The following is a 23,048-nucleotide window of genomic DNA, read 5'->3' on the forward strand; positions in this document are numbered from 1 at the left end:
ATATGTCAATAGTGTGGTTTAAGCTGTTTCATTATTGTGCCTGATATGGGGTTACGCACCTTACTCTAAAAGCCCAACAGTGAAATGTCCCACATGTGTACATGTGACAGCAATTCCCGTAGTACACTTCACACTTGATGGTGATGATGACACTGCCATCTAGCGGAAATACCATAACACATCATGGCCTATCACTGGCTGACTATAATTTTTTTCTTCATGACGGGGATTTCCTGAGGAAGTAAGGCCAAAGCAAAGGGGGCTTTCCAACCACTAGACATCAAGACAGCAGCGGCTGCTTTTTCTGCTATGTTCCCGTATGGATTTTAGTATATGTGCTTTTAACATTCTGTTTTTAGAATGTCAGCTACCGATCAAAAGCCTCTAGCTGCCTATTTTAAAACGGGCAGTGTTTGGTCGTTTTCATTGTAAGCGGTTACATTGTGGTGTTCGCGTTCATGAACGTGCCATTCATCGAAGCTCCATTTGTAACATTAGCTCCTGGAAAACGGCGTTGCGTTGGCCAACGTTACAAATCTGATTCATGTAAGTATTGTTGCTAGATGGGAAAGCGAAGTATAATATAGTGAATTTTACTTTTATGTAGCTATGTTTGTAGATTACAACATGCTGAGTAGCCATGCAGTTGTGAGCCAAAGCATGTGTTTGGAGCTAGGGAGGCTTCAAATTGGGGTATGAGGTAATTTAAAACATCGCTGTGGTGCACTGAATTGCCTAGACTCAGCCATCTAAACCATGGTGAAAATATACCAATAATGGCATATTCCAAAAATGTATTATTCTACATGATCACCTTGTCATGTCATTTTACATTGACATGACATTGTGTTATAAGATCTTCAGTTTTACACCAATGCATGTGCAATACATTAATTACAGTTATGACAAATTGGTTGTCTAAAAATGTCAATGTACCTAAAGTCATTTTTATAAATTAAAATTTTGGAGGGTGGCTTCTATTATCAGACCTGATCAACCGTCTGGTAATAGTAAATATTGGGTGCAAAACATATTTGTATTCAAATATATGCTTATATGTCAATAATACCTTTGAGACATGCCCAACAGTATGCCTGTATGCATATAAAACATTATTTAACCGAATCCCAGTTACATTTTTGATTGGCCGGGTCTAAGATCACTGATCAGAAAAACCATGAATCTGTTCTGGGAAGATTCACCTGTTTACAAGTTCTCTTGCTTTCAGGTTATAGAGTTCCATGTAGCTAGAAACACAAGCATTTCACTGCACCTGCGATAACATCTGAAAATATGTGTACCTGACCAATAAACTTAGATTTGATTTAGTGCAATTAGGTCTGTGACGGTCATGGAATTTTGGATGACGGTAATTGGTCAACCAAATGATCGCGGTTACAGTTATAACAGTTAAAGACGCATATTTTCTCTCCTGACTGCATGTGCTGCTGCTGCAGGGAAGGGGGCATTGCCTAGACAACTCGTTTGCTACAACACCATGCTTGTTTCAGCAAGGAGCAACAAAGTTTAATCATTGTATAGTCCATGTTACAGCAGGGACAGACTCAACCGCCCAAATGCCTGGCCATCCTGTCTTCAGTCAGCTGTTCGTAAAACACAGTTTTTTTTAAACGGTTATGACGGCAGTTACTTTATTTTCATGACGGTCTTCCTCCGTAACAGTAGTTACACGGTTATGGTAATTGTGCCCTAAGGGTCAGTCTGAGAATTCCCCTACTTGTTTCGTTTTTGTTTTGTGATGTCATGCTACTCAACCAGCATAACAAGACTTGGCGACATCTGTATAATGGGAGTGGAGAGACTGTCCTCTGTACCAATATTGTCTGAGTAGAATAGATAGCTGGTGCATTGCATGGCCATATGAGAGGATCTCACCTGAGAAACTATGCCATGTAACTGATTTCCCTCCACTTTTCTTCATCCACTCACTTAGACACAATGTGTCCTTTCAGCATCAAGCATTATGACCAGGTTTAAAGACTGTAGAATATTGGGCCTAGTTCTCAAAAGATGTTGGACATTTTCCATGTAAACCTATCAGTGAGTGTATTTAACAGGGGAAATACCCAATTTTACATAATGCTCTGTTTCATCAGAAACAGATTTCCTGTCGAGGAAGATAGACCTGACTAATCTCGTCCCTGGCCCAAATGTAGCCGAAACAATCTCAAATGTACTATATGCGTTACTGTAGGTAGGAGATAACGAAGATATCTATCTAGCCTAACCAATCTAAATTTCAAACTTTTGCTGACGGCTTCTATCCAGCTGGGTCTGGAGTGTGTGTGTAGGCTTACATCTATGTGTGTGTGTGTGTGTATGTAGTCAGTCAGTGGTGATAGACAGGGATGAGGCAGCATGTGGAAAAGCCCCTTGAATATCCCAGGAAGTCCCTTGAGAACCACATGAACTGGTCAGCCAATAGCCTAGGCCTAATCGACTTGCTTATCCAGTGATGTCAGTTGGATGGACTGATGTACTTTCAACGGGCAGAGTTGTAGAAGTGGCCAGTCTTGATATCCTAACCAGTGTCAGTTGAATGGGTTCAGTTGTACTGTATGAATGAGCCAGTTGAACCATGTGAAACAGGATGTAGAGCTGATGGTTCAGTCATTAGGTCAGAGTTGATCTCTATCTTCATGGGAACCTTTCTCAGTTGTAGAATGTTCTACATGCATGTTCTCCATTTTTACTAGAACCTGATAGTAGAAGTGGATGGTGTCCTTTAGGATGGTGTATGCTATATATCCATATGATTTGAGTCAACTGAAGGATGTTCTAGCCTAGATTGCTTGCCCTCCTATGGCTTGCACTCTGACAATGAATAATCTTTTGGCAAGTCAATAATAAAGGCTTTGGTCAGTCTAGATTAAGTTCTGTCCTCTCCATCTAATTTTGGATATGATTTATCCAGTCTCAGGCCTTCCTGTTTGTGCACTCCATTCTGCTCAGAGTCAGAGCAGAGATAAAATTAGCCCCAGTTAGTTATGCCTGTTATAAAGGGGTTTCCCAAAGCTTGGCATGACAGTCGGGAGCTGTTGATGTGGCAATGAATGCTCAACATTAACACACACACACACACACACAGCCTCAGCTGAAACACCATGGTGTGTTTGTCCTGTATGTTGCAACTGTACATTTTATTAAACATCTCTCCCCTCATGTCTGTCTGTGTATGTGTGTGTGTGTGTGTGTGTGTGTGTGTGTGTGTGTGTGTACCCTCCCCAGGTCATGTCAGCAGGGCGGAATGCGGACGGGCGGGAGCTGCAGATCCCCCTCCAGCAATGCTCTCTCTCCCCGGCCGCTCTCTCCCTGGCCCAGCGCCCCTGGCCCAGCGACCACGTGGCAGGCTTCCTACCCCAGCACGGGGGCTTCAGGGACCACTTCGTAGCCACCCCGGAACCCAAGTACTGCTGTGAGGCCTGCAGGCTGGTGCTCTGCAACCCCAGGCAGACAGAATGCGGACACCGCTTCTGTGAAACCTGTATCTCTGAGCAGCTAAGGTGAGGAGAAGAGATTTGATGTTCATGCTGAGTGTGAGAATGAATGGGTATGTTTATTTTTTAGGAAATTACAGTTGAGAAATTACAGGAATGTCTTGTCAGTGTGTTTGGTATGTCAGCTGTCTTTCTGGTAAGAATGGTTTGTCATTCAATGATCATGTGCTGATGATGATTGAGGAATAATGAAGTCATTGGCCACTAGTTGTTAAAAGGAGGATTGATTGGACATAAATGATTAGTTCAATCTACTTTACAGCAAACCGACTCCAGTATGTCCAGCAGATATGGAACCTCTGTTCAAAGACAAGGTAAGACTATGAAAATGATTTGCATAACTGTCATTATCCCTCATTTTTAACTCAGTCAGGGTCTCAACTAACTGTTTAGAGTTAGAATAGTAGAATACACAAGGTACGTTTCAAAATGTGGTTGTGCACTCAATTAGCCCATATCAGCTAACGTTTTTCCGATTGGTAAGTTAGTTTAGCGAGCTATCTAAACTTGTAGTAATCATGGTCGAATTACCGACCGGGAGGCCCACTTTCATTTAGTTAGTTACTCTCATTCAGATATCATATTAAAATCTGCAAACATTTCTCTCCACCCAATGGCAAAAATTAGCTGGAAAATTGAAAGTGTTTCTGTCCGGCCCATGGCAAAATCAGTAAATTAGTAATACAATTGCAAGATAACATTTAAAACGTAATCTGACTGCATGTGTGAGTATGGATGTGGGTACGCAGACCCGCGAGCCACTGTGTTTTTGGTGGCCCCCACCCCCATCAAAGTTGCCCATCCCTGGTGTATACCCATTCTAAATGGCCTTGAACTAAATCAGTGACAATAGTGTTGTGTGTGTTTTGTCAGGTCTTCCGTGACGTGTGTTGCCATAGAGAGATCATGACTCTGAAAGTGTACTGCAGGAGTGAGAAGAACGGCTGTAAGGAGCAGATACGTTTACAGCAGGTCATGGTAAGGGTCTGACTGGGGAAAATATAAAGTCTCATTGTTGCACAGTGCACACCGTCAGTATTCAAACTCTGAACTGCAAAAGATCCACCCATTTTGAATGACTGTTTAGAAAAGTGTTTATCTACAATTCTCCTTGATGTTAGTCACATTGGTTGAACATAGTAATTCATAATAATATGTAACATTTTCTTTACACTCATGATTCCTTTTCCTCTTTTTTTTACCAGGATCATTTAAATGTGTGTCTGTATTTTGAGGTGCCATGCCCTTTGGGAAAGTGCAAAGAGAAGATGATGCGCAAAGACATTTCTGAACACTTGAGTAGGAAATGTAAACACAGGGAGACCACCTGTGAATTCTGCATGCAGAAGATGGCCATGACTGAATTACAGGTAACTAGAACCACTACTTGAGTTGGGCCGATGCTCACCGAACCTGCACCTCCTATAGAATATTGTGTCTTTAAAGGGGCAGTGCAGTTTAAACATGAGTTTCCTGTTTTTTAAAATGATATTTCCACACTATGAGATCGAAATAAAATTATTGAATAATGATAATGCCCTTTCTGTGCAAGAGCTGTTGCTGGAATTTACCTGGAATTTAAGCCTGTTCGGGTGGTATGGAACTTTTGGCCCACATCATGACGTCACAGTGTGATCTGATTATAATAGAGCTCGCCAGATTGTAGTCCTAAAACCCGGAAATTAGTTACCTCTGGTTTGTTCAGCCATCCCTATGGGAAAGATGAATGGCGAAATAATATAGTTTTGGAATAATTGCCGAAAATGAGGTTTGAGTTTAACACAGGCTTAGGAGATTTTGTCCTGTCATTTTCTTTCCTGTACTGTCCTGATCCCGCAACAGGTCTATAACCCCAGAACTTTCCTGTCCCTTCCCGATAAAAATCACTCCCGTCCAGTCCGTGCTAATTTTTGTGCACAGAAATATAGGCTATTGTGTTTGTTTAGGAAGTATTGAAAATAATTTCAGTAATATGCGATTGTGATATGTGGTTGTCTTACCTATTGTTGGCTTTAGTCACTCTGGATAAGCATATTCTAAATGATCTAAATATATATTGACTAAGGCTGAAGGATGAGGACAGAGACCCCAGCAGGATGGTCTGCACATTACAGCACCGGCATTTATTTGTAGCCTACAGCTGAGCACTGCGCACATATGAAAATGTACAACACATTAACATTTACAACAAGAACATTAAAAAACGAATAACCTGAGTGGCAGTACTGCATAAGTCGATATTTTTATTTCACTTTTCGCACGGGGTTAGTTAAGTATGCGAACAATTGGGCTTGACGGTAAAGTGAGGAGAGCAGCTATGCCGCTTCAGGCCACTTGTCACGCTCTCCAGTTGGTAGCCTATTTGATTAAACCGCAGCATTTTTTACAAGCCATATACTACTAGAGCGAGGCGCGAGAGTGAGCCTACAATATATTAGGCTTAGCCTACGCAGTTGTTGTTTTTACGAAATGCTCCACACATTACATATTTCTGCCCCAAAATTCCTGTACTGTGCCTACAAAAAGACGCCATTACTATTTCTCTCTATAGACCAATGACTGTTCATCTGGGTAAGGTGGTGGGCTCTAGACCATCCTATCAGCCAATCAGGGCTGTGTAAATATCTTCACATTTGTTCCCTACAGTGCAGTGGCGCACATCAGTTATATTTCAGGTGTTAACATCATTACATTTTTATGAATTTTGGAGTAGAATGTATTTTTTAAAAGTCACCAGAAGTGACCTTCACTGTCGTTCTACAAAAAAAATCCCCCGGGAAGGCATGCCCTCCAGACACCCCCAGCAAAGAGTACCTACCTTTGCCACCACTGCTGAAAAAAATCCTAGGGGAAACACTGGGACTGGCATGTATTTAAGTCACCTTAAGCACTGACTATAACAACACTGTTACTTCCTTAAACAATATCATTGATTTATGTTGTAGAGCCAGTTCAGTACTTGTGTTCCATGTTTTTTGTGTGAATATTTACTAGGTGTATTGTCCCTGTATTTGCTTTCCATAGTGGCAATTTCTCTTTACTTGATAACTTTTTCAGAAACACAAAGAAACTGTTTGTCCTTCATTTCCGGTGGCCTGCCCCAATCATTGTACTTTTCCCTCCATCTTACGCAGCGAGGTAAGGAGTTTATTTTAATGTACGTAATATAAATTGTATTCATGCAAAAGAAGTATGGTCATCTTTCCTCTTATCATCAGATGGATAAACATAGTTTTAGGTTTTGTGATACAATGGTTGCTAATTTCATTGAGACCACATTGTACTGCAAATGCTTGATATAGAAGGAAATGATTGAACCTAAATGTGTGTTTCTACTCTCAGCTGACAAGTCATCAACATGAGTGTCCAAAGGCTCAGGTCACCTGCTCCTTTATCCGCTTTGGATGCAATTTCAAGGTAAGTCTTCATGTTACTATGACTGTAATTTTTTTTATTAATAATAATAATATGTTTAATATAAGTTGCAATAACATGGCTCTCCTACTCCTTTATCTTGCTATTGTTGATATCATAAGAAAGTGGTGCTACTGTCCCACTGAACTACAACTCAGCCACATTTAGGAGCGCATACAGAAGTTTTAAACTGGTATGTTACTGATATCATATTCCCTGTTACTCGTCTGTAGGGTCTCAACCAAGACATGAGGGACCATGAATCTAGCTTTGCCTCTGAACACCTGCGGTTGATGGCAACCAGGAACACTACACTGGAGGCCAAGGTACTGCAATGAACTCCAATTTATTCTTTATAACAATTTGCCCTGTGTACCATTAGAGGAAACTTTTTATAAAATCGACATCATGGAAGTGTTCATTCACACATTTTTGTATGTGCCTTTATATGTAACACACTGTACCTGAAAAAAATGTATTGGGAGAATTGAAACTAAATCAACCACATCTAACTTGATAACAACAACTAACCCTAGGGCTGAATGGTTACTGTAGTTTAGGGTAATGAAAGCAGTAATAATAACAACAGATATTGTTTATCACCCGTCTAGGTGGAGGATGTAAAAGGAGAGCTTCTGGAGCGGTACAAGGTTCTGCCAGGCCTGAGCAGCCGTCTGTCTGAAACATTGTCTCAGTATGAGGAGATGAGGGAGAAGAACAGACAGCTGGACCAGAAGCTCAATACCATGCAGGTAAAGGTCCAATTCTGTGTCATAATCAAACCTTATAATAAAGACGTAATACTCGCCTTTGACATACATAATAATACTTGTCTTTGACATGCATCATGACATAATGCACTGTCCTTCAGTCCCATTTACTGATTTCTCAGTTGGAGGTAAAGTCCTGTCATGTATGGAAGTAGGGCTGCACAATATATGCAAAACATTTAATTGCGATTTCTGTACCAAATATTGCAATTGCGATTTTACTTGCAATTATAGATCAAAACAGTTGGGTAAACTGTTGGAATCATAGAAATAGAATGATCATTCTAATTGTATTGTTGGAATACAGTGGGCACTGTATGGCATGACAATGGATGTAAGGGAGGAGATAGTTGTGACAGAGTAGGAACCAAAGTGTTGGTCAGTGTTTCCCAGGGGACCCTAATTAGATTTAAATAGATCGGTACATTCAGACAAAGATTTTTGAATATTCTTCGCATTTTCTTCTCTGATTAAGAACAAGCTATTGCACAAACAATGCTGATATACTCCACCAATGGTACCGGCCTGTATAAGGGCAAAAGTTTACTATCAATATTTGCCCTATCTCAGTGGATTTAGCCAGAGATTTTAGAGAAAGGAGGAGATAAGAATCTTAGCGGAAAATGAATGGAGAAACGGATAACGCTCCGCCCAGCAGGCTCACGACCAATGATCAGCGCTATATTCGTGCAATCACAAAGTAGCGTTTTTCAGCATCCCAACAGCTTTATGGTTGAGTGGTGATCGACACAGAGACCGTCTGATCAACAGAAACATAGCAATCAAATTTGTTAATTTGAACAATGATGAGTTTCTGAGTCGTAATTTAATTTGATAAAAAAGGAGAGTTGTTGAAATTTGTCATCTGCTATTTTGCAAAAGCAATCAATTGTGTTAGTTGTGTGTTCATATCGAAGCGAGTTAGCTTGTGGCATATCAAGAAGCTGATTAAACAGCATGATCATTACACAGGTGCACCTTGTGCTGGGGACAATAAAAGGCCACTCCATCTGCTAGCCCTGGCCCGCTAGCACACGCTAGCCGTGGCCTCTTGCTCGCTAGTGCTATAGCAGCCCCCGAACAACCTCCAAACTCTCCTATTGCTGTTCACCTGACCTTATGATAACTCGGCTATACAGCTGATGCCTGCTGGACTGTTCCTTTATACGGTACCCCATCCTGTTTATGTTTAGCCTCAGCCTAAACTTTGTCACCATTACCAGCTGTTGTCTTAGCTCTCGAATAACACCTGTGATTGCTTTATGCCTCTCCCCCATTTCAATATGCCTTGCTTATTGCTGTTTCGGTTATTTCTTATTGTACTATTTCACTGTAGATCCCCCAGCTCAGCCTGCCTTAGACAGCTCCTTTGTCCCACCCCCCATACACGCGGAGACCGACTAAATCGGTGCCTCCAGTGATGCTATCTCTTTCATCGTTACCCAACGCTTAGGTTTACCTCCACTGTACTCATATCCTTCCATATCCTTTTCTGTACATAATGCCCTGAATCTATTCTACAACGCCCGGAAACCAGCCCCTTTTTTTCTCTGTAACCAACGCACTAGAAGACCAGTACTTAAAGCCTTTAGCCATATCCTTATTCTACTCCTCCTCTGTTCCTCTGGTGATGTAGAGGTTAACCCAGGCCCTGTAGCCCCCAGTATCACTCCTACTCCCCAGGCGTTATCATTTGTTGACTTCTGTAACCGTAAAAGCATTGGTTTCTTGCACGTTAACATCCGAAGCCTCCTCCCTAAGTTTGAGTTATTCACTGCGTTAGCACACTCCGCCAACCCTGATGTCCTAGCAGTGTCTGAATCCTGGCTTAGGAAGGCCACCAAAAATTCAGAAATGTCCATCCCTAACTACAACATTTTCCGTCTCAATAGAACTGCCAAGGGGGGTGAGAGAGCCTGCAGAGCTCTATTGTACTATCCAGGTCTGTGCCCAAACAGTTTGAGCTTCTACTTCTAAAATTCCACCTTTCCAGAAATAAGTTTCTCACTGTTGCCGCTTGCTACAGACCCCCCTCAGCCCGAGCTGTGCCCTGGACACCATATGTGAACTGATTGTCCCCCATCTATCCTCAGAGTTTGTACTGCTTGGTGACCTAAACTGGGATATGCTTAACACCCCGGCCATCCTACAATCTAAACTAGATGCACTCAATCTCACACAAATTATCAACGAACCTACCATGTCCAACCCTAAATCTGTAAACATGGGCACCCTCATAGATATCATCCTGACAAATTTACCCTCTAAATACACCTCCGCTGTCTTCAACCAGGATCTCAGCGATCACTGCCTTATTGCCTGCGTCTGTAATGGGTCCGCGGTCAAACGACCACCCCTCATCACTGTCAAACGCTCCCTAAAACACTTTAGCGAGCAGGTCTTTCTAATTGACCTGGCCCGGGTATCCTGGATGGATATTGACCTCATTCCGTCCGTAGAGGATGCCTGGTTGTTCTTTAAAAGTGCTTTCCTCTCAATCTTAAATAAGCATGCCCCATTCAAAAAATTCTGAAGTAAGAACAGATATAGCCCCTGGTTCTCCTCAGACTTGACTGCCCTTGACCAGCACAAAAACATCCTGTGGCGTACTGCATTAGCATCGAACAATCCCCGCGATATGCAACTTTTCAGGGAAGTCAGGAACCAATATACACAATCAGTTAGGAAAGCAAAGGCTAGCTTTTTCAAACAGAAATTTGCATCCTGTAGCACTAACTTCAAAAAGTTTTGGGACACTGTAAAGTCCATGGAAAATAAGAGCACCTCCTCCCAACTGCCCATTGCACTGAGGCTAGGAAACACTGTCACCACCGATAAATCTACAATCATCGAGAATTTCAACAAGCATTTTGCTACGGCTGCCATGCTTTCCACCTGGTTACCACTACCCCGGCCACCAGCTCTGCACCCTCCGCTGCAACTTGCCCATGCTCCCCCCCCCCCCGCTTCTCCTTCACACAAATTCAGACAGCTGATGTTCTGAAAGAGCTGAAAAATCTGGACCCCTACAAATCAGCTGGGCTAGACAATCTGGACCCTTTCTTTCTAAAATTAACCGCCGAAATTGTCGCAACCCCTATTTCTAGCCTGTTCCAACCTCTCTTTCGTAACGTCTGAGATCCCCAGAGATTGGAAAGCTGCCGCGGTCATCCCCCTCTTCAAAGGGGGTGACACTCTAGATCCAAACTGTTACAGACCTATATCCATCCTGCCCTGCCTTTCAAAAGTATTTGAAAGCCAAGTTAACAAACAGATCACCGACCATTTAGAATCCCACCGTACCTTCTCCGCTATGCAATCCGGTTTACGAGCTGGTCATGGGTGCACCTCAGCCACGCTCAAGGTCCTAAACGATATTATAACCGCGATCGATAAAAGACAGTACTGCGCAGCCGTCTTCATCGACCTGGCCAAGGCTTTCGACTCTGTCAACCACCGCATTCTTATTGGCAGACTAAATAGCCTTGGTTTCTCTAATGACTGCCTCGCCTGGTTCAACAACTACTTCTCAGATAGAGTTCAAAGTGTCAAATCGGAGGGCCTGTTGTCTGGACCTCTGACAGTCTCTATGGGGGTGCCACAGGGTTCAAATCTCGGGCCGACTCTATTCTCTGTGTATATCAATGATGTTGCTCTTGCTGCTGGTGAAGCTCGGATCCACCTCTATGCGGACGACACCATTTTATATACATCTGGCCCTTCATTGGACACTGTGTTAACAAACCTCCAAACGAGCTTCAACGCCACACAACACTCCTTCCGTAGCCTCCAACTGCTCTTAAACACTAGTAAAACTAAATGCATGCTCTTCAACCGAACGCTGCTTGCACCCGCCCACCCGACTAGAATCACTACTCTCGGCGGGTCTGACCTAGAGTATGTGGACAACTACAAATACCTAGGTGTCTGGTTAGACTGTAAACTCTCCTTCCAGACTCACATTAAGAATCTCCAATCCAAAGTTAAATCTAGAATCGGCTTCCTATTTCGCAACAAAGCCTCCTTCACTCATGCTGCCAAACATGCCCTCGTAAAACTGACTATCCTACCGATCCTTGACTTCGGCGATGTCATTTACAAAATAGCTTCCAACACTCTACTCAGCAAATTGGATGTAGTCTATCACAGTGCCATCCGTTTTGTCACCAAAGCCCCATATACTACCCACCATTGTGACCTGTACGCTCTTGTTGGCTGGCCCTCACTACATATTCGTCGCCAAACCCACTGGCTCCAGGTCATCTATAAATCACTGCTAGGCAAATCCCCGTCTTACCTTAGTTCACTGGTCAACATAGCAACACCCACCCGTTAGTCTGCGCTCCAGCAGGTATATCTCACTGGTCATCCCCAAAGCCAACACCTCCTTTGGCCACCATTCCTTCCAGTTCTCTGCTGCCAATGACTGGAACGAACTGCAAAAATCTCTGAAGCTGGAGACTCTTATCTCCCTCACTAACTTTAAGCGTCAGTTGTCAGAGCAGCATACCGATCACTGCACCTGTACACAGCCATTCTGAAATTAGCCCACCCAACTACCTCATCCCCATATTGTTATTTATTTTGCTGATTTGCACCCCAGTATCTCTATTTGCACATCATCTTTTGCACATCTATCATTCCAGTGTTAATACGAAATTGCAACTATTTTGCACTATGGCCTATTTATTGCCTTACCTCCATAACTTACTACATTCGCACACACTGTATATATATTTTCTATTTGTATTTTTGACTTTATGTTTTGTTTACCCCATATGTAACTCTGTGTTGTTGTTTTTATTGCACTGCTTTGCTTTATCTTGGGCAGGTCGCAGTTGTAAATGAGAACTTGTTCTCAACTGGCTTACCTGGTTAAATAAAGGTTAAATAAAAAATAAAAAAAACAGTTTTGTCACACAACACAATACCACAGATGTTTAAAGGGAGCGTGCGATTGGCATGCTGACTGCAGGAATGTCCACCAGAGCTGTTGCCAGAGAATATCATTTTCATTTCTCTACCATAAGCTGCCTCCAACGTCGTTTTAGAGAATTTGGCAGTACGTCCAACCGGCCTCACAACCGCAGGCCACGTGTAACCACGCCAGCCCAGGACCTCCACATCTGGCTTCTTCACCTGCGGGATCAACCAATCAATCACATTTTATTTATAAAGCCCTTTTTACATCAGCAGATGTCACAAAATGCTATACAGAAACCCAGCCTAAAACCCCAAACAGCAAGCAATGCAGATGTAGAAGCACGGTGGCTAGGAAAAACTCCCTAGAAAGGCAGAAACCTTGGAAGAAACCTAGAGAGGAACCAGGCTCTGAGGGGTGGCCAGTCCCCTTCTGGCATTGCCGGGTGGAGATTATAACAGTACATGGCCATTAAGGACAGATTTTTCTCCAAGATGTTCAAACGTTCATAGATGACCATCAGGGTCAAATAATAATCACAGTGGTTGTAGAGGTTGCAATAGGTCAGTACATCAGGAGTAAATGTCTCTTGGCTTTTCATAGCCGGGCATTTAGAGGTTGAAATAGCAGGTGCGGTAGAGAGAGAGAGTTGAAAACAGCAGGTCTGGGACAAGGTAGCATGTCCGGTGGACAGGTCAGGGTTCCATAGTCGCAGGCAGAAGAGTGGAAACTGGAGCAGCAGCACGACCAGGTGGACTGGGGACAGCATGGAGTCGTCAGGCCAGGTAGTCCTGAGGCATGGTCCTGGGAGGGAGAGAGGGAGAGTGAGAGAATTAGAGGGAGCATACTTTCACACAGGACACCGGATAAGACAGGAGAATAACACCAGATATAACAGACTAAACCTAGCCCCCCGGAACATAGACTATTGCAGCATAGATACTGGAGGCTGAGACGGGGGGGTCAGGAGACACTGTGGCCTCGTCCGACGATAACCCCAGACAGGGCCAACCAGGCGGGCTATAACCCCACCCACTTTGCCAAAGCACAACCCCCACACCACCGGAGGGATATCAATAGACCACCAACCTACTACCCTGAGACAAGGCTGAGTATAGCCCACGAAGATCTCCTCCACTGCACCAGCCCAAGGGGGCGACAAACCGGACAGGACGATCACGTCAGTGACTCAACCCACTCAAGTGATGCACCCCTCCTAGGGACGGCATGGAAAGCACCAGTAAGCCAGTGACTCAGCCCCCGTAATAGGGTCAGAGGCAGAGAATCCCAATGGAGAGACAGTAACCGGCCAGGCAGAGACAGCAAGGGCGGTTTGTCGCTCCAGTGCCATTCCGTTCACCTTCGCACCCCTGGGCCAGACTACACTCAATCATAGGACCTACTGAAGAGATGAGTCTTCAGTAAAGACTTAAAGGTCAAGACCGAGTCTGCGTCTCTCACATGGATAGGCAGACCATTCCATTACAATGGAGCTCTATAGGAGAAAGCCCTGCCTCCAGCTCTTTGCTTAGAAATTCTAGGGACAATAAGGAGGCCTGCGTCTTGTGACCGTAGCGTACGTGTAGGTATGTACGGCAGGACCAAATCGGAGAGATAGGTAGGAGCAAGCCCATGTAATGCTTTGTAGGTTAGCAGTAAAACCTTGAAATCAGCCCTAGCCTTAACAGGAAGCCAGTGCAGAGGCTAGCACTGGAGTAATATGATACATTTTTTTGGTTCTAGTCAAGATTCTAGCAGCTGTTTAGCACTAACTGAAGTTTATTTAGTGCTTTATCCGGGTAGTCAGAGAGTAGAGCATTGCAGTAGTCAAATCTAGAAGTGACAAAAGCATGCCCGCTCCATGATCTCGCCACCACGGTTGACAACTCCATTGTGTCCTCCTCCCAGAGTGCAAAGAACCTTGGCGTGACCCTGGACAACACCCTGTCGTTCTCCGCTAACATCAAAGCGGTGACCCGATCCTGCAGGTTCATGCTCTACAACATACGCAGAGTACGACCCTACCTTACACAGAAAGCGGCACAGGTCCTAATCCAGGCACTTCTCTTCTCCCGTCTTGATTACTGCAACTCGCTGTTGGTTGGGCTCCCTGCCTCTGCCATTAAACCCCTACAACTTCCGGAGACACTTGAAACCCTACCTCTTTAAGGAATACCTGGAATAGTATAACAGTAATCCTTCTACCACCCCTACCCCACCCCCCCATTTAAAAAAAAAAAAGGGCGGTTGTCCCACTGGCTATCCTAAGTTGAATGCACCAATTTGTAAGTCGCTCTGGATAAGAGCGTCTGCTAAATGACTTAAATGTAAATGTAATGAGCTTTTCTGCATTTTTTTGGGACAAAAATGTTTCTGATTTTTGCAATGTTAAGAAGATGGAAAAAAGCTGTCCTTGAAATATTCTTGATATGTTCGTCAAAAGAGAGATCAGGGTCCAGAGTAACGCCAACCAGCCACCCGGACAGCTGATAAAACTGTGGGTTTGCACAACCGAATAATTTCTGGTGGTGGTGGGGTTATGATATGGTCAGGCATAAGCTACGGACAACGAACACAATTACATTTTATCGATGGCAATTTGAATGCACAGAGATACCGTGACGAGATCCTGAGACCCATTGTCGTGCCATTCATCCGCCACCATCACCTCATGTTTCAGCATGATAATGCACGGCCCCATGTCGCAAGGATCTGTACGCAATTCCTGGAAGCTGAAAATGTCCCAGTTCTTCCTTGGCCTGCATACTCACCGGACATGTCACCCATTGAGCATGTTTGGGAAGCTCTGGATCGACGTGTACGACAGCGTGTTCCAGTTCCTCCCAATATCCAGCAACTTTACACAGCCATTGAAGAGGAGTGGGACAACATTCCACAGGCCACAATCAACAGCCTGATCAACTCTATGCGAAGGAGATGTGTCGCGCTGCATGAGGCAAATGGTGATCACACCAGATACTGACTGGTTTTCTGATCCACGCCCCAACTTTTTTTTAAAGGTATCTGTGACCAACAGATCCATATCTGTATTCCCAGTCATGTGAAATCCATAGACTAGGGGCTAATGTATTTATTTCAATTGACTGATTTCCTTATATGAATTGTAATTGTTGCATTTATATTTTTGTTCAGTGTAGATTGGTAGGTTATGCAGATGATCTAGTCAGCAACATTATGCATTACATTGACAGTGTGCATTGGCATTGTTTGATCAATTAGATATGTGAAGTTAATGCCTACCTGCAGTAACAGAATGGCTGAAGATTTGAGTTGCCAGTCGAACCCTCATGTTGGCAGGTGTATGTGCCGATCAGTTACAGTGGGGAAAAAAAGTATTTAGTCAGCCACCAATTGTGCAAGTTCTCCCACTTAAAAAGATGAGAGAGGCCTGTAATTTTCATCATAGGTACACGTCAACTATGACAGACAAAATGAGAAAGAAAATTCCAGAAAATCACATTGTAGGATTTTTTATGAATTTATTTGCAAAGTATGGTGGAAAATAAGTATTTGGTCAATAACAAAAGTTTCTCAATACTTTGTTATATACCCTTTGTTGGCAATGACACAGGTCAAACGTTTTCTGTAAGTCTTCACAAGGTTTTCATACACTGTTGCTGGTATTTTGGCCCATTCCTCCATGCAGATCTCCTCTAGAGCAGTGATGTTTTGGGGCTGTCGCTGGGCAACACAGACTTTCAACTCCCTCCAAAGATTTCCATGGGGTTGAGATCTGGAGACTGGCTAGGCCACTCCAGGACCTTGAAATGCTTCTTACGAAGCCACTCCTTCGTTGCCCGGGCGGTGTGTTTGGGATCATTGTCATGCTGAAAGACCCAGCCATGTTTCATCTTCAATGCCCTTGCTGATGGAAGGAGGTTTTCACTCAAAATCTCACGATACATGGCCCCATTCATTCTTTCCTTTACACGGATCAGTCATCCTGGTCCCTTTGCAGAAAAAACAGCCCCAAAGCATGATGTTTCCACCCCCATGCTTCACAGTAGGTATGGTGTTCTTTGGATGCAACTCAGCATTCTTTGTCCTCCAAACACGACGAGTTGAGTTTTTACCAAAAAGTTCTATTTTGGTTTCATCTGACCATATGACATTCTCCCAATCCTCTTCTGGATCATCCAAATGCACTCTAGCAAACTTCAGACGGGCCTGGACATGTACTGGCTTAAGCAGGGGGACACGTCTCGCACTGCAGGATTTGAGTCCCTGGCGGCGTAGTGTGTTACTGATGGTATGCTTTGTTACTTTGGTCCCAGCTCTCTGCAGGTCATTCACTAGGTCCCCCCGTGTGGTTCTGGGATTTTTGCTCACCGTTCTTGTGATCATTTTGACCCCACGGGGTGAGATCTTGCGTGGAGCCCCAGATCGAGGGAGATTATCAGTGGTCTTGTATGTCTTCCATTTCCTAATAATTGCTCCCACAGTTGATTTCTTCAAACCAAGCTGCTTACCTATTTCAGATTCAGTCTTCCCAGCCTGGTGCAGGTCTACAATTTTGTTTCTGGTGTCCTTTGACAGCTCTTTGGTCTTGGCCATAGTGGAGTTTGGAGTGTGACTGTTTGAGGTTGTGGACAGGTGTCTTTTATACTGATAACAAGTTCAAACAGGTGCCATTAATACATGGAACGAGTGGAGGACAGAGGAGCCTCTTAAAGAAGAAGTTACAGGTCTGTGAGAGCCAGAAATCTTGCTTGTTTGTAAGTGACCAAATACTTATTTTCCACCATAATTTGCAAATAAATTCATAAAAAATCCTACAATGTGATTTTCTGGATTTTCTTTTCTCAATTTGTCTGTCATAGTTGACGTGTACCTATGATGAAAATTACAGGCCTCTCTCATATTTTTAAGTGGGAGAACTTGCACAATTGGTGGCTGACTAAATACTTTTTTTCCCCACTGTAGCTTAGGAGCAAGCCTCAAGCTGTTTGTTTTATCAATGTTGTAAAACATTTTGATGTGCCACCACAAAATCTGATGACCAGATGCTGTTGAGACAGAAATATAGGGACAGAAGCATAGTGATTAGCCGTATTGAACAATTGAATATCTCAATAAGCGGTAGTATAATTAGTATATAGTAATTGGCAATCATCTATTATATGAACTAAGCTGTATTTACTTCTAGTCCATGCTTTTTAAAGTTGTTTCTGGCTGATTTAAAGAGATGAGGTACATCAAAGATGATGGGGATGAATCGACCAATGTTTATGCAGTGGGCTGTGTGACAGCTGTCCTTGTGTTCTAGGGAAGCACCTAGATCCTTCATGGCCTTCACATTGTTGGACCCCTGATCACAAGTTATTGCTTTCACTTGTAGATAGACAGTTAACACATTCACTGAAATGAGTGCTGAATAGTCATTAATGTGTCATTAACAGGTGTCAAAACAGATGATCAAACAAGAGCCTTGTTAATGACAAAGTGTTCCTTACAGTCAGTCCAACTTCATCAAGGCGATGAACTGCCTCCTTCATGAGGGAGACTATACGGTCACCGGGCATGGTAGATTTGGAAAATAAATAACCTATTGGCTGTAAAAGTAGGAGTTAATTAGTATAGGTTGTCCTTTTTTGTCTTGATGAAAGATAAGTAAAGAAAACATGATATAGGCCTACCTGTTTGCATTTTACCGTTAGGCTTCTGATCTATGAACGCCATAGCCTGTCTGGCAGGCTTTTTGTCTGAACAGACACCATCTATGGAGTCTGTCCTCTTTGTTGTAATCAAGATTATCTTTAACTGTTATCTCATCAAAGACAAGTATGCACTTTCTTTCTTGTGCGGTCATGCTCTGTACTCCTCCTCATTTGGCTGAGGACACAATAAACACAAAATACTAATACAATTCCTAAAATCCTATCGGCCTAGAACAGGGTTTCCCAAACTTGATCCTGGGGGCCTCCCCTGGGTGCACATTTTGGTTTTTGCCTTAGCACTACACAGCCGAATCAAACAATCAAAGTTTGATGATGAGTTGGTTATTTGAATCAGCTGTGTAGTGTTAGGGCAAAAACCAAAATGTGCACCCATGGGGCCCCATGATGACAGAGTTTGGGAAAACCTTGCCTAGACTATGCATATAAGCACTGAAAAGACTGTCTGAAACATTTGCCACTTGAGACACTCACTTAAAAATAACCAATACACCTTTCCAGGTATTTGTTTAGAGTCTTTGGTGATGCTAGGGAGAACTTCTTCCTCAGCTCTTTGTAGCACTTTGGGTTGTGGTGTAGTAATTGTAGAGGAAACTATTTTATCTCTTTTGTGAATCTCCTCCCTCTTTTGTTTTTGAGCTATGCATGTTTCACTTGAGTCCTGCAGAACACCATTGCCTCAGGGCTCAACTGTCCTGCATTCCTGCCCCTTTAAGAGACTCCTTCAACTTCTGCATCCTTGAAATAAGTAATATATATATATAGTAATATATAAATAATATATAAATCAGTTAAGTTTTTGAAAGTAGGTCTGTAGGCTAGGCCTAAACAGTACTGAGTGTACTAAACAACAGGACACCTGCTCTTTCCATGACAGACTGACCAGGTGAATCCAGGTGAAAGCTATGATCCCTTCTTCATGTCACTTGTTAAATCCACTTCAGTCAGTGTAGATGAAGGGGAGGAGACGGGTTAACGAAGGATCTTTCAGCCTTGAGACAATTGAGACATGGGTTGTATATGTGTCCCATTCAGAGGGTGACTGGGCAAGACAAAATATTGTAAGTGTGTTTGAACAGGGTATGGTAGGTAGTAGGTGCCAGGCTCACTGGTTTGTGTCAAGAACTTCAACGCTGCTGGGTTTTTCACGCTCAACAGTTTCACGTGTGTATCAAGAATGGTCGGTTTCTCGATTTAGCCTGACTTTTAGAAGGGATTGCGTGAAGGTTAGCTTAGCAACTGCGTGACACAGCATGACAACGTGAAAGTTATTGGTCGACAGTCTGATGGGCAGAGCGTTATACGTTTCTCCATTCATTTCCCGCAGTGATTCTTATCTCCTCCTTTTCTAATATCTCTGGCAGAGTGCATCTCAAACGTGAGGAACTCTGCCTGCTTGAGTGACAGGGGGCGGGGCTTGGTGTGTGTGGGATTGGGAAGCGCACAAAAGAGGAGAGACTGCGAGAGAAATCTGTCAACTCGAGAAATAAATCAAAAGTTTAAATAATGAGCTTAACGGACGGCTATGTGGCGTTTCAAAATATCGAAGCCTCATGCGATATGGATATTGCCTATGTCAATATCACAATTTCGATAAAAATGTGATTGATCGTGCAGCCCTATATGGAAGTGTGTGTAACTGTATGTGTGTGTGGTTGTTTCTCCATGTAGGAGTTGATGAGTTCCCACTCTGAGAAGCTTCTGGAGATGGAGCTAGAGCTGAGGTCTCTGAGGACTGTCCGAGAGGAGGTAGAGACACTCAGAGGAACCGTAGAGAGTATCCGCTCCAGGGTCGCCACGCTAGAAGGAGGACGGGGCGGGTCCAACCCAGCCACACACACACTAGGTGAGTTACCCTGAATTATCTCTCTCTCAACACTTGTCTTGTGAATGCTGTTATTCTTTACCACTTTACTGCCACTAAAACCTGTAATCCTGAACTCTTTTAGGAGTTGCTCAAAGTGTAATGTGACATTGGACCAATCTGATATGCTCAAAGTCTGAAACTACATTATGAACAAAGCAATGATTGAAAAAACGGTGCTTTTATGGACTGACATAAAAGGGGATCGCCATTGAAATAGCTTTTTAGTCAAGAGTAGAGAGAAGTCCAGAGTGGTGCATACATACAGGGCTCTTATTCCATTGACTTGCTATTGTTTCTCTGCATGTTCTTTAGAGACACAGCTCTCCCGTCATGACGACATGCTGAGCGTCCATGAGATCCGCCTGGCAGACATGGACCTGCGCTTCCAGGTCCTAGAGACGGCCTCCTTCAATGGGACGCTCATCTGGAAGATCCGTGACTACAAGCGGCGGAAACAAGAAGCCGTGGCGTCAAAGACCCTGTCTCTTTACAGCCAGCCTTTCTACACTGGCTACTTTGGCTACAAGATGTGTGCCCGGGTCTACCTGAACGGAGACGGCATGGGGAAGGGAACACACCTGTCTCTGTTCTTCGTGGTGATGCGTGGCGAGTACGACGCCCTGCTGCCCTGGCCCTTTAAGCAGAAGGTGACCTTGATGCTGATGGATCAGGGCCCAGCCAGGAAGCACCTAGGGGATGCCTTCAAACCAGACCCCAACAGCAGCAGCTTCAGACGGCCAACGGCAGAGATGAACATAGCCTCGGGCTGCCCGCTGTTCGTGGCCCAGACTGTGCTGGAGATCGGTACTTACATCAAGGACGATACCATCTTCATTAAGGTCACAGTTGACACGTCTGACCTCCCTGACCCCTGACCTCTGGTCCGTAGAGAACAGCAGATGTATCCAGATCAGTTCTATCTATCAGAGGGAGAGGTGCCCTTATGTGAGAGAGATTGCAAGATGGAATGGAGAAAGAAAGAAGGATGCAGAACGAGAAAATAAAAGAACAGGACAAAACAGTTAGGAGAGTAAGGTTTCTTTGCAGTTCTCAAGGTGTAGCCTAAGCCTGCAGAAAGAGCTGGGTGGACCTCAGAGCAGTGGCCTTTGGTCCCTGTGTTGCTCACCAGAGAGGTGAGGATTATTTTTCAACAAGGGAGATATGTCACCAGTCGCAACCAGGCTGAATGTTAACTAGAGCAGTGAGCATGGTGGTTTAATTAAGTGATAATGCCCTCGAAGCCAGTGTTTGGAGGATATATTTGCACGGGTGTTGTTAGGCAAACCGTGCCAATATATCCTCCAAACACTGGCTTCGAGGGCATTATCACTTTTATACAATGCGTTACCAACATATTCAAATAATGATTGACATATTTTCATTAAAAACGTTATTTTGATTAATTTATTCATACTGTTTCATCCTTCTACGAGATATAGTCCCGACAGAAATCTAGGGTTGCTACCCAAGCCAGCTGATCATTCGTTCTATCGGTTCGGTTGCCAGAGACACAACCCAGTTGTTAAGTATTTATGTTATAAATCTATGGACGCGGCCCAGTCGTTCATTCTAAATGTTCTGTTGCCATGATGGCTGGCAACGTTCTTATCCCTTGCTTGCTAGCTAGCCAACTTTAGCTAACACAGTCACGTCAAACAGTGCATCTAGAATAACATCAACGTAGCTGCATTTGCATTTGTTTAAGCTGTTTTCTAGTGAAGTTATTTGGATACATCCATAACAATGAGCTAATGATGCGCAATTTCACCTGGCATAGAAAATGTGCTCTCTCGTCAGGGCACTGTTGTTCAGAGGAGCTGGTCCTCTGTAGCTCAGCTGGTAGAGCACGGCGCTTGTAACGCCAAGGTAGTGGGTTCGATCCCCGGGACCACCCATACGTAAAAATGTATGCACGCATGACTGTAAGTCGCTTTGGAAAAATGCGTCTGCTAAATGGCATATTATATTATTATTATTAACACAACTAACACAATCACTTCAAACTGAAACTGGAAAGACTGCAAACTAGCGGCATTTCATTTGACCTGTTTTCTATTGACATTTCTTTGCATATATCCATAAGAAATATGCTGATTCATGATTTCGACTGGCTGAGAAAAGCTGTCTGTCTCGTCCCGACTCCCGACCCCACACGTTCATTACTATGGGACAGCTGGAGATCGAATTTCAATATTGAAACAATGTTGCAAATGTCAGAGAGACAGACAGCAAGGTTTATACAAATCTCTGCTGTTGAAAACCAATTGCTAGTCTAAAAGAAATGGGAGATAATGTCTAGATGCTTTTTACAGTGGAGATCAAGTTTATAAATTGTCTGGCTGGGCTGATGAGACAGTGGATTGCTGCGCAGTGAGATGGAACAGAGTAAATAGGCATTTCAACGTCATAGTTTTAGCCGGTGGTAACTTGTGGAATAGACACCGGCTGGAATGTGGTTTTAACCAATCAGTGTCCAGGATTAGACCCACCCGTTGTATAAGTCTAAAGAATGCCTATATTACTCACAGCAGGGATAGGTATAAATGGCATGGAGAGTGGATCATTCTAACCCAAGTTATCAGGATGTAACCATCATCAAACTACATGGACCCAATATATATGTATGTATGTATGTATGCATGGCAATCTACCAAAACTAAATATATAGAATGGAGATAGTGAATACATTTACTTAGACATGAATCATTTCTGCCTTGAAGAACGTGAGTGGGACAGCACATCATCCAACGCAAGTCGAGGTACAGACAAATATTACAGGAGATATCAAATATCACTAAGGAGAACTCCGACTTGACTTTGTTTGATGAAACATTTCTAAATTAAAGCCAGAAGAGACAATCC

General features: G+C 43.5%; 1 protein-coding gene across 1 annotated transcript; it reads left to right on the plus strand.

Annotated features, from left to right (window-relative positions):
* The first annotated feature begins 234 nt into the window (after positions 1 to 234).
* On the plus strand, positions 235 to 21,468 carry LOC121539497 (TNF receptor-associated factor 3-like). The gene is made up of 11 exons (XM_041848041.1): positions 235 to 546; positions 3,250 to 3,524; positions 3,781 to 3,832; positions 4,392 to 4,496; positions 4,724 to 4,888; positions 6,576 to 6,656; positions 6,861 to 6,935; positions 7,166 to 7,258; positions 7,544 to 7,684; positions 19,991 to 20,165; positions 20,499 to 21,468. Exons 2-11 carry the CDS (start codon positions 3,253 to 3,255, stop codon positions 21,059 to 21,061), a joined length of 1,722 nt encoding a protein of 573 aa, XP_041703975.1. The 5' UTR covers positions 235 to 546; positions 3,250 to 3,252; the 3' UTR covers positions 21,062 to 21,468.
* The last annotated feature ends 1,580 nt before the right edge of the window (positions 21,469 to 23,048 follow it).

Source organism: Coregonus clupeaformis, chromosome 25, assembly GCF_020615455.1.
Source record: "Coregonus clupeaformis isolate EN_2021a chromosome 25, ASM2061545v1, whole genome shotgun sequence".
NCBI lineage: Eukaryota > Metazoa > Chordata > Actinopteri > Salmoniformes > Salmonidae > Coregonus > Coregonus clupeaformis.

Bases quoted from the DNA above. Each gene is read 5' to 3' on its own strand.
- LOC121539497 (XM_041848041.1), top strand. From the start codon at position 3,253: ATGTCAGCAGGGCGGAATGCGGACGGGCGGGAGCTGCAGATCCCCCTC. The intron at 3,525-3,780 runs GTGAGGAGAAGA...TCTACTTTACAG, and splicing joins TGTATCTCTGAGCAGCTAAG to CAAACCGACTCCAGTATGTC. The intron at 20,166-20,498 runs GTGAGTTACCCT...CATGTTCTTTAG, and splicing joins CCCAGCCACACACACACTAG to AGACACAGCTCTCCCGTCAT.